At 38.2% G+C, this 12,793-nt stretch overlaps 1 protein-coding gene across 6 annotated transcripts in view; it reads right to left on the minus strand.

Annotated features, from left to right (window-relative positions):
* Window positions 1-6,111: 6,111 nt before the first annotated feature.
* Window positions 6,112-12,793, minus strand: part of pcbp4 (poly(rC) binding protein 4) — a 73,544-nt gene continuing 66,862 nt past the window's right edge. For 5 of the 6 annotated variants that reach the window (XM_043223408.1, XM_043223407.1, XM_043223406.1 and 2 more), the window contains 2 exons: window positions 10,106-10,275; window positions 6,112-8,298 (listed from right to left, as the gene is read on the minus strand). In XM_043223408.1, the coding sequence (XP_043079343.1) occupies window positions 7,956-8,298; window positions 10,106-10,275 (513 nt within the window). In that variant the 3' untranslated portion in view covers window positions 6,112-7,955. The other variant, XM_043223409.1, reaches the window with a different exon arrangement.

The raw sequence follows: 12,793 nt of genomic DNA on the forward strand, positions 1-12,793 counted from the left end.
CCGTTCTTAAATGTTACGCGAAACAAGGCTGCGTTTATTTGATTGAAACGTCAGAATAGAAACAGAAATATTGTAAAAACTGAAAAAAATTTTCATGCAACTTTTTTTTTCAACATCATTAACTATCATTAAGAAATGTTAATATATTACTGCTTTTTTCTCTCTTGACGAATACAAAGGTTCTACAGAACATTAAACAGGAATCTTTTAGTGACTTTACTCTAACTTTTCAGCAATTTAATGCATCCTTACTGACCCCAAACTTTTGGATGATATTTTTACATTTTTATTTATATAGTATATACACACACACAAATACATGCATGTAAATATTTAATAAAAATGTATACATTATGATATAAATTAAATAGCAATGTAAAAAATATATATATATATATATATATATATGCACATAAATATTTACAAGATATATATATTTATATATAGATAAAATATAAAAAAATATTTAAGGATGCAATTAATCACTAATACACACATATAAATGCATATATATATATATATATATATATATATATATATATATATATATATATATACACACACAAATATGTATATATATTTTTATATGTATATAATTACAATTAATGCACAATATAAAGGTTGTTTTTAATGTATCGTTAAAACAATTATACAACTACCTCAAAGCGAATATATTTAGTTTTTGAATAAATATAAGAAGAAATTTAAGATACAAGCTATTTCAAATGAGACTGCTGTTATAACGTTTTTAAATCTAGCCCTTTTTTTTTCTTTGGCCGCCTTAGGGGAAGTGTGTGTATCCCGTCTCTAATTAGAAGTAAATGTTAATAAAGAGCATAGTTTCAGCGGGAGGTGGTCAGCGGGGAGCTGTTTGAGCTCGTGATGCAGCTCTTTCTTCAGAGCGCAGGCAGTCTATAAAGCACTTATTAACTGGAATTATGTAATGACTAATCAATGAACGCAGTGCTCATGATCATTCAGAAATACCCCACCAGTCAGAAGTTTGGAGTAATTAGGATTTTTATCCTGTGAAAGAAGTCTCTTCTGTGAGGTCGCATTCGTTTTCTTCAGTCAGTCATTTCTGTGATGCAAAGCTGCCTTTTCAGCATCATCATCATCATCATTATTATTATTATTATTATCAGTGTAAACATTTTTTTGCTACTTAATATTGTTGTAGAAACTGTGATGCATTTATAAATATTGATTTAAAAATAAATATTTTATGGAAGAAAAGCACATAAGATTGCTCAAGAGCAAACACATTTATGATGTTAAAATAAGTAATAAGTTTAAATTAATATTCTTTTGAAGAGTTTTTTCATCGGAGTTAAAAAAAAAACCAACAGGTTATCATTTCCATAAATAAAATTAAATAATTAGTGGCATATTAAAATGCTTTCTGAAGGATCGTTGACATTAAAAACAAAAAAAACGCTAAAAATACGTAATAAATCTAAAAATAATTTTTTTTGGTTGTTTGTTTTACATAGTTATTTTTTCAATTAAGGACACATTTATTATGTTACAAAAAAGACCCGTTTTAACTTTATATCAGTCGCAGAGTCTAATAAATCAACAACATTAATCATAAGATTTATGTATTTAGCACAGCAAGCATTTCAGCATGATTTAGGATCGTGACAGACTGAGTAACGATGATCAAAGTTCAGTTTTACATAAAGAAAACAACATAAATACGTCTATAGTGATACACATTCATATATGAAGCAATATCAGTGCGCTGATTAAAGCATACAGTTAGTGTCTGTATCATCATCATCATCATCATCATCATCATCTCCACCAGCTCTCTCAGAACACACGGGTGCTTCCTGACCCCGGGGACCTTCGATACGAGCCGGGCCGGGGCTGATTGTCAGCTGAGGGACCTCGCATTCACTCTGACATGCGTTTCCTGTTGAGACAGGAAGTACGGGCCGTCTTTGATTGTTTGGGGTTGCTGGAGGAGGTATTGATCACTGAAAATTACCTCCATTAGCTCATTTATTGTTTAAATGGGATTCTCAGCTGTTTTAGCAGTTACTTCTGCCTTAAAGTTGTCTTTTTTGTTGTATTTATTATTATTATTTTATATGACACAAGCTTCTAATTATAGAAAATACTGTATAACTGTAGTTTTAAATTAATTTTAATTAATTCTACTATCTATATATCTATACTATCTACTGTCTATCCATATATATATATATATATATATATATATATATATTTATGTATATATATATATATATATATATATATATATATATGTGTGTAAAAAAATTATATTCTGTTATTATTATTATTATTATTATTATTATTATTGAATTATATCAATGTTTTTAATTATCTTTAAAATTCACATTTACAGTAATGCACTGTTTTTTAAAAAATATAAAATTTTTCCTGTATTATGTAGTTCAGTGTATTATTGAAGAAAACCTTTTAATTTAATTTAATTTTAAAAAGATAGTCGACTGAATAAAAAAAAATTGGGAATTGAATATTAATTTTTGGATTAAACATCCCAAGGTAAAAAAATAAAAAATAAAAAATAATAAATAATAATAATAATAACACTAAATAAATCAATGAATGAAGTGTTTTGGGTTTAAAAAAAATAGATATGAATTTATTTTCATGTATGTGTGTGTGTATGTAATTTCCTTGCCAACTTTGAAGTTATAAAAAATAATTTTTAGCCTAAAGGGTCATATTAGAGACAGCTTATTTAGCTTAAATCTTAACAGCAAAGACAAATCTTTAATGAGAAAGTTGCTTTGGTGTTTATGAAATGTTTACTTCTCACACGTGAGCAAACACTGGAAATGAAAACCTTCTTCAAGAATATTAAATAATTGCTTCATCAAATAAACCCTCTTTCCTTCGTCTGCAGGTTTGAGGCGAGCTCTTCGTACCTGTCTGAGTCGCGTCGGCACGCTGCAAAAACACACTCAACTCATTAACAGGTCACCAGAAAATAAATTAATAATCTGCATTCGTTGCCTTTGATCTTCTTTTTTGATCTTGGAGAAATGCAGGCTATTACACAAACCTTTAATCTGCATTGAAATTGAGAATGACTTGTAATTGCGTTTCCCATGATGCCCCTCGGCCTCGGACAAATGAATGTGTGTGTGTGTATGTGTGTGTGTGAGTGTGTGTGTGTGTGTGTCTGTGAGTGTGTGTGTGTGTGTGTCTGTGAGTGTGTGTGTGTGTCTGTGAGTGTGTGTGTGTGTGAGTATGTGTGTGTGTGAGTGTGTGTGTGTGTCTGTGAGTATGTGTGTGTGTGTGTGTGTGTGTGTGTGTGTGTGTGTGTGTCTGTGAGTGTGTGTGTGTGTGAGTGTGTGTGTGTGTGAGTGTGTGTGTGTGTGTCTGTGAGTGTGTGTGTGTGTGTCTGTGAGTGTATATGTGTGTCTGTGTGTGTGTGTGTGTGTATGTGTGTGAGTGTGTGTGTGTGTGTGTGTGTGTGTGTGTGTGTGTGTGTGTGTGTGTGTGAATTTGTTTATACATAATAAATATGAACAGCACACACACAGGCATCAATTATGCTAAATAATGAGATATATGCACACACAAAAGCATATAAAACGAAGTAAAACAAAACCCGATTCTTAATACTATATTATTAATACTATAACAGCGCTGCCGAGGGCGAACCCAGGCCAAGGCGTGCAGTGAAAATAATCTATCATCTCAAGAAGTTTGTCGTGATGTTTTGTTTGGCCTGCTAATAAGAGATGAACTTGCAGTTTCCTCTTCCTCCATCTTTCTTGTTACGTTCAGTCTTTCGCCTCGCCTCCGGGGAAGGTCACGGTGGCCCTAAATAATTCCGAATAGCTTCAGGCTAAAAATACACTCGGGTTTCTGTGTGACGGGGGTGAGATGAATTCCACTTTCCTCTGAATTCGATTCCAATTGGATGTTTTGTTTCTGTTTTTCTCCGCCCGAGTGCATGGCTTTCGTCGGCATGCCAAGCCCACTGGCGTTCAGCTCCCACCACAGCCGGGTGGCCATCGCCATATAATTACTGGCTTCCGTTTCCAACTGCTTTGTCTCCAGATTGTCTTTAATTGTTGGTAAATTGCGATTATTATTGCGCTCGCTGGGTGTAGGAGGTTATCGCTGCGTAATTACTCTTGTAAAGCATCCGTCTCGGGCCGCGGACGGCAGGCATCAGTGGAGGACACCGATCTTGGCGCGCCGTGTCACTGATTGTCGCGTGTGGGCATCGGAGAGCTCCTTTGTGAGAGACGTATACTGTGTTTAGGCTGTCGTTACACCCCACCCCGACAGAAAACCCCGCCTGTAAGAATTTGTTTGTGTTTGAGCAGCTGCTGCGAGGTGTAAGCTTTATTCATAGACTGCTTTCATCTCTGGCGTCGGTGCATTTGGTGGCGTGATGGCGGCGCATTCGGCCCGGGTTAGGAAGATGGAACGGGCGGCTGATGCGTCAGCATGTTATTACAGCGGAGTTTGTTTATTATACATGAATTTTGGCTATCGCTATTGAGATTCAGCTGTACTAGTCTCAAGGGGCTTCTCCTCAGAAATGAAAATACACCGTCTGCACTGACACAACAGAGACTTGTTCAAACAAAAGTGGGATGTCTTATTTTAGACTGCTTGTTTTAACGGCCCACTGCACGATGGCTTTTTAATTAGGTTTTGCGAGGATGCTAATCTTGTAAAAACGCTACGTCGTCGTTGACGGAACAGGCGAATCTTCTAATGACTGTGTGTTGGCATTACGGCTGCAGAATGAATGCAGAGAATAGCTGATTTGAAGATTCGATTTTTAACGTAAGCATATTAGCCTTTCATGACAGATGCAGCGTGAGATCGGCGATGGTGTAAGGCTCTGCTGAAGCAGTTAGTGTCATTAAAGGCTATGTTTTTGAAGATAGGCCCATTTTCCAACTCCCATAGAGTTAAACAGATAATTCTTACCGTTTTTGAATCCATTCGGCCGATCTCTGGGTCTGGCGTTAGCACTTTTAGCTGTAGCTTAGCATAGATCGTTGCATCTGATTAGACCATTAGCATCCGAGTTTCGACATTTTTCCTATTTAAAACATGACTCATATATTTACATTGTGTAAGACCCACGTAAAACGAAAAGTTGTACATTTCTAGGCTGATAAAACCACAAACTTTGGTCGTTTTTAAACGAGATGCTAACTCTCTAATCAGATTTAATGATCTGTGCTAAGCTACAGCTAAAAGTGCTAGCGTCAGACCCTGAGATCAGCTGAATGCATTAAAATGACCGTAAAACTCAGCTGTTTAACTTCTAGGGGAGTTGCAAAATGAGCCTATTTTCAAAAATAGTTCCCTTAACATTGAAAAGATATGTTGGAAAGTGTTTGATTACCAACATTCTTCAAAATATGTTGTTTAACAGAAATAAGTACCTACAGGTTTGGAACAACATTAGTAAATAGTGACAAAATTAGCATTGGCACATGGCAAAAAAATATGAACTTTCTTCAGATACAGAAGATGCATCAAAAGAGTTCAGTACAGTGACAGTACGGATTGATGATACATTATAGTCTTTGGAATATTACTTTTTTTGGTAGATATCTGGCTGTTTTGCATCGAAGTTGCAGAAGCAGTGACATTATCATTTCATGTCTCTGTCTAAAGTCTGATTCAGCTATGCATTTTTTGGCTTTGAATCAAAAATTGGCAAAATTTGATTCTGAAGAACATTACTGTAAAGAAAATGAATATTGCTCGTCTTATAGTGCTGTTGCTTCCATTTTCTGCAGGCGGCATCACACTGGAGGCCATAAAGCACACTGATTTTACCATAGTTTAGGGACTTTGTGTCATGCCTAACCTTATCAACACCCCTTACCCATGATAAAATTGCTGCAATATAATGGCCTTGAGTGGATTATTGCTTTAATAAAACACACACTGTACCTTAGGGCTTGGTTTTAATTGCTTGCTTATTTGAGGTGTTAAGTTCAAACACTTTTCAGGTCTAAACTTCCCATTTAAAACATAAAAGGCTAAATTGTTAATCACCGTCACACACTCCGCTGTTAATGTTAACGTCGTTTCATTTCACGCAGCTGAGAAAGAACAAAAGAGACCGGATTACGTTAATACAGTATTGTTTTTATTCATTTGTATGGCATTGATGAATAAAACTAAAACAAGAGTTGCATTTATGCCAAGGCTGACAAACGAAACCTCGCGTGAATCCAAAAACCAGACCTCGGATAATTCAAGCATCTGAACAGTTTTCGAACCATGTCCGGCTATCGTGGAATTATCGCGGTGAAGTGCGGCAGTGTTTATCATAGCCACACTGTTGTATAGTGTGTGAAATGGTGGTTATGTGTTAGGCTTTGGAATGGGACATATGGATATAATAGAACATATATATTTATGTATATATATTATACATAGCATGGTTCATAAATTCGAGAGCATCATTGTCCTTGTCTTGGGTTCCGCCTTTGCTGATAGCCCTTTCCCAACGGTGGTTTATTTAGGGCCATCTATGAAGCATGACATAGGATACCTCGCTGAACCGCCCCCGAGATGTTTTGCATAGACGCCAAGTTAAATTCATGCAAATGAGTATGGGAAAGACGTTTGAGAAGATCTAAACAAAACCAAAAATTACAATAAAGGAAAAAAATGGCAAAACACGAGTCAAGGTTACACTACATCTACCAAGTGAATGAATCGTGTGAGTGGTCACATTCAATTTTTAGGACTCTAGGTTTAGAAAAATAAGTGTGATTATTTCAATTTTTTTTTTTTGTTAAAAAAAAGGAAAAAATAACAAACGAACAAAAAGTCAGTCCACGTAATATACTCCGTGATCGAGCATAATGATTACTGTAGCTACACTTGAAGCATGTTTATGTGTAGGTCTGCTATATGTGTATATTTGAGTATTTTCAAACCGATATTGCTCTTCTGCAACACTGCCTATTTTTAACGCCATCGACAGAGACCTACGTGTTAGCTATCTTTGCTAGTGTGAGGGGCCAAGTCAACATGCAGCATTAGTTTCCAACAAGGGCAGTCACCATGCATAGTAGTCATTTTATGCCATTAGAAATGGTGAAAGAAACCCCCTGAAATGAAATCTTCTATACACTCCAATGGCTAGCCAAATTCGCTGGCTATGTTTCGTATTTGGATATTTTATCACACCAGAATTCACCGTGGCACCAAACACTTCCCATAGAAAGTAAAGAAACTCACTACAGCTATCTTGTTCGTGGTTACTTAGACATGTGTCTTTTTCAGGACGTATGTAACCATGATCGAATGGAAGAAATTTGAAAATGTTTTTTTTTTTTTTTTACCTGCAGCCATTACAGAAAACAAACATCGACTGTAAAAGAAACACTCCGCACAATAAATAAAATAAATAACATTTCAAAACGAATGTGAACAAAACGTAAAAATGTAACACAAAAGCAAGGTTTAGATCCGTTGTCATTTTTTAAAAACATTTCCTATTTTTTTCATATTTTGTTTTAATACATCATTTAAAGATTTCTAAAAAAATCAGGAAGTTGTATACAGAAGCATTCACAGACATCATTGTATAAAAGCTGATACATAAGAGATTAGCATCAGTCAACAGTGTTCTACGTTATAAACTCTTTGCGGGAATATTTCGTTATTATCAATAAATAAGAGCAGACAATAAACGTGTGTAAAGATTTCGGGAAAATAGGAGATTAGGAATAGTCTATGGCTTTAGCGGCTACCTCAGCCAAAAAAAAAAAAGTCATAATTCAAATTTATGCCATTATTTTCCTACAGGTTTTTTTTTTTTCTTTTTCAGGACAAGCTACTAAACCCAAAAGAAAAGGTGGGACTGTCTGTTTCTACACCGCTACATCAGGCTAGAAGAGAAGAACCCTCAAAGTATTCCTCTCTCGGAAACAAAGGAGGTACTCGGGAGCTCCTCTTCAGTAGGGCGCAAACTTCTGTCGCTCTGGTTTCTTGATGCCGTTGGCGGAGGAGATCTTGGCGGTGTAGGAGGCCAAGGTGCCGTGGGCGGGGGCGGCAGCGGCGGCAGCTGTGGCAGCAGGGGCCGAGAGTGCCAGGAAGGGGACGGATTTGATTCCCAGGAGGCTGGAGAGGGGAAGGGTATAGGGGGCGCCCAAGATTGGAGCGTGGGGCAGGCCGCCCATCGCTGCCAGGGCTGCGGCAGAGGACGATGCAGGGGGAGCAGTCTGGGTGAAGCTCATGTTGAGGTCTACAGGGGTCGACATGGAGGAGGACTGGGCAGTGGATTTGGCGGTCTCTAAACTGTACGAGGGAGGGAAGGAAGGAGGTGGAGGAGAGGAGGGTGGAGGGACAAGGGAGGGGAGCCGGATGGAGAAGGGTTAGAAGGTTAAATAAAAGACATGTTAAACAAAAATTGAGAGAAATAAAAAAAAAAAAGAAAGAATCAAAAAACAGAAACAAAAAATCATAAGAGAGGTGTGTTTTGCTGGTGGTTGCAACAGATTATTTGAGGGGGGACCTTGGCACTCATGGGAAAGGAGCTGTTTAATTCAGGGTGATGGCTTGGGTAGGGGCTTTGGGAAAAGAAACAAAATGATTTCAATTTCAGTAGCATTTCCTTTATCTTTTATCAAGTCGTCAAAAAGATGCATTTGCACTGAGTACCATGTCGACAAATGCGTGTAATCAAATGTGCTCTGTCATTAACGTATATATATATATATATATATATATATATATATATATATATATATATATATATATATCGAGGGCGTATGACTGATTTCTCAGGACATTATCAAGTATGGGGTGTGTTCAATATGCAGAACGCTCTGATGCAATGCACTGAAACGAGACGTCTGTCTCGGAGGAAGTATTCTTCGAGAGTGACACTGATTGGGGGTGACGTCTCCAGACTTTATCCAGGACATGAATAATCATGTTTGATTTTTAATGGCTTGATGGAGCTGACTCATTAAGGAAGTATTCTGACGCTAGAGTGCCTTCGGTTGCTCTGGGATCGGCGTTTGTTGCCGTCACTTGTCAAAAACCAAACTGATAGGAATTCAACTGATGAGAAACCACTAAAATCAATAATATTAAGACAGAAACAAAACAACAAAAGCTTTCCCAAAACCAACATAGCAATTTTTCCATGCAGGATGCCTGAGTACCATATTTCAAATAAAATAATGAGGGGCTTCTCAGAGTGAGTTTGACATTCTGCACCGGTCTGCTTGTTGAACACACCTGAGACAAGCATAAATATTTCATTCAAGACCCAATTATTGCTCTCTTGTCAACCTGCTGAGTCATAATATGCTAGAAGAATTAATATATTATTTTGCGCATGACACTGCATCTGTTAGAAATACAAATTTCTTTGCTAGCCAGTACAGAAATTTGGGAATAAAGAAGCCACTCATTTGGAGTCCAATTCCGTTTCTTCATTATCATTCATTAATGCATATGCTTAGGTCCAAAGAATACATTCAAGTCGTCTTTCTGGTACTGACTTGAACTTTACTAACAAGACTGGTTTGATTCGTTCAGATGTATTATAAGTGTTTTGTAAATTCCTTATGTTAATTGAACTGACGTTAGAAGAATTTCATACGCCTGGGTAAAGAACAGAACTATTAATTTTGTTACATTAGCAAATGAAATCTTGCCCCAGCATTGACGGAAAAGTCTTTGCTGAGGAACTGAGCTGTCAGGAATTTACTGCTTTCTTTCCTGACACAACATTTGATCAAATTGCAACCACATAGATCTCGTGGGAGAAAATTACAGTCTGTCTATGAGGCAGCCAAAATACTCTGCCTTTAAGCTCTAACAAGCTTCTGGCTTGAAACTTGGCCAATTAATCCCTCAGCCTGGCTTCTTCCTACCACATCTCCTTGCTTTGTAGTTGTGCAATGCTTTTGCTTGAGAGTGCTTCTTTTGGCCAGCAAACTATGGACTGGATTGAAAATTCCCAGAGGTTTTGTCAGGGTCTCCTACTTCAGGGTCCTCTACAGCATTGTGAAAATTATGCCACGTAAACACATGGAGTGGTCAAGTCCAAACAGCCTAGATCTGTTATGATGAAATGGGTTCCAATGCTTACCAGGATGTGATTAGATACTGGGCCAAGTTGATGCTGATTGGGGAGCCCGTGATGGTGACGTGTCTGTCACTAGTGCTGTCCAGTTGACTGCCGATCTTAATCTGAGCCCCTGAAACCTGGCGGATCTCGTTGATTTTTGTACCCTGTCTGCCGATTATTGAACCAATCAGCTGTTAAGAAAAGAAAAGACCTATTAGTATAATAAATACATATAAACTGCTATTCCTTGGCTCTATTTCCTTCTAAGACAGGGGTGTCCAATCAAGCCTCTGGAGGGCCGAAGGTCATACATTGGCCTTGAGGAAAAACCTCCAGGAAAGTGATTGATAAAGTGATTGATAACATGAAATGATTCTAAATGAAGACAGGTTCAACCTTGACTGGCTGGTTCAAGCCTGTTTAATTGGGGTTGGAGTTAAACTCTGCAGGACAGTGTTCCTCCAGGAACAGGAAAGGACACCACTATTTATGGTGCATATTGCAAAAACACAAACATTATGACAGCCTAGACAGTTCAAAGAAAACTAAAATTGTATTGCTCAGATTCCACATCAGGATAATTTCCCTGGAGCTTGGTCAACTGCAATCCAGAAATTCATAAAACATGGCATACACTTGGTCCTATTGCCCAAGTGACTATTGATTTCAGGTATTTGCACTCTCATGTCTGTATCTAATGTGTTCCTTGAAAAACACTCCAATCTCTGTTTGTGTGCATGTTATCATGGTTGACTTTGAGGTGCTGGTTTATTGTGTTTATTCGTCATGCAGATCCAGACGGTCAGTTTAAACCAACAGCAGATTGTCAACTAATTCATCCTACTGTGGCAGCATCAGGGCTTTTACTGTACCTTCTGCAGAACATGTCTCCTTACAGCTTGAAGGAACTAAGCCAAGGGGGTTGGGTGACCTTAGGGTTTGATGTCAAGCTTAGACAATGATAAAGTGGAATGACCCCAACTGGGATGAGTTAACGGTTTGTCATTCAAATGGCTGACAGCTTGTCTTTTGTCCAGTCTGCATCCCAGCCCCCAACCCTCACTTTGAGTGTGAGTTGGATTATGTGAGCAAGAATTGCTCCACAAAGCATTCCTTTCCTCACGAGTCATATGAACGTCAAAGCTCCTGATTCGTCACACCGCTCTCCCTGGTGCCCAGGGGCTATTAATGGCTCAGCTGATTGTGGCTAAGTGCTTAGAGTCGTCCGCCAGGTCTTGCTGCCACCCTGATGTAGAGGATTCCAGCATGTCCTCTGCACTGCACCACATATTTTCCCACTGATATCCTTCATTTCGTTGAACTCTATGAATTATCCATCCTCCAGCAACATATCAACGAAACAAAGTATGGACACCCACCCTCCCTCCTCCACCCGTCAAGTTGACCAGTTCCAAACAAAATCTTATGTTTTATTGATTTCTTTGCATCAAAGTGCATGCTTGGGGTCATATCTGTCCAAAGCAAGAGACGGGTAGTCAGGCTGAAGACAGGTCTATTTTAGGTGAATCTACTTCGTAGTTCTTAGTTTTGAAATCATGGGGAGCAGGAACACATTTCTTTGCCAGCTAAAACTGGTATCTCTGATGGCCGAGTCCACCTCTCGGGGGCCAGTCTCCACATCCACTGCTGCGCTCTAGAGCACTGATCTGAACCCAATCTAATTGTGACGTGTTACTACCGATTTAGAGGGATGCTTCGCCATGGAAAAACTGCTCCTCTATAGAGAGAAACCTGATTGCGAATGATAAACAACTTAGTCTGCCAGGCGTTTGATGTCTGTTTGATGTCGCCTTGCCTTGGAATTGCATTGCTGTAAGGGAATTTCAATAATACATGCTTTCCATTGCCCTGTTTATGGCTTTACGCAAGAATATGAATGTACAAGCATGCTAAATTAGCTCTTGATTGGAGAAATGGGTGAAGTTTCTTTGAAGTTTACCATGTGCGTTGAGGTTTAGAAATGAGGTCTAGCACCTAATGAATGCATTCAGGAAGTCAAGATTTATTTGAAGCTGGTGTCAATGTGATAAGAGCTGGGTTCTTGTTCATGTGCATCAAGGTAGTCAATGGCTTTGCTTATAGGGAATCACTTTAGATAATGCATCCACTTAGTCATTACAGCTGCGCAAGAAATCAAAAATGCTATGTAAGCTTCACACTCTTTTGTAAGAGCGCATGGCTTGTATAACTGAAATATTTTTCAAATTTCAGGGCATGTTCTAAGAATAATTGTGAAAACTAAACCAAATTTAGGACATTACAATGGCTTTTTAGAAGATAAACAGTTAAACTAATACAGTGAGATAATGGGGAAACAATACACAAACAAATGTGGATTGTGTTGTTTTAATAAAATTGCTGCCTTATCTGTAGATTATTACTGGTTGGTCATGAGGCCTTAAAATAACAAAACAATGGGAGGTGAATGTATGCATTGAATATGGTCAGAGTCAACGGCTGGGCCCTTGGCCAGTCGATTAATCCTGTGATCTCAGGGAGAAGTGGAGGCGAGTGGGAGCCCCAGTCAGAAGGCATGAAGAGAACGTCCCGTTGGCCCCCGGGGTGCGGGGTCTGCACCACAACCTAGAGCTCTGACAAAAGGCTCTGGCTTTATTTACCATCTCTGTTTTGACAGCAGAGGAGTGCTAAGCATGTCAGACGCCATGACAGGATTGAACTGGATCTTGT

Source organism: Puntigrus tetrazona, chromosome 22, assembly GCF_018831695.1.
Source record: "Puntigrus tetrazona isolate hp1 chromosome 22, ASM1883169v1, whole genome shotgun sequence".
Taxonomy (NCBI): Eukaryota; Metazoa; Chordata; class Actinopteri; order Cypriniformes; family Cyprinidae; genus Puntigrus; species Puntigrus tetrazona.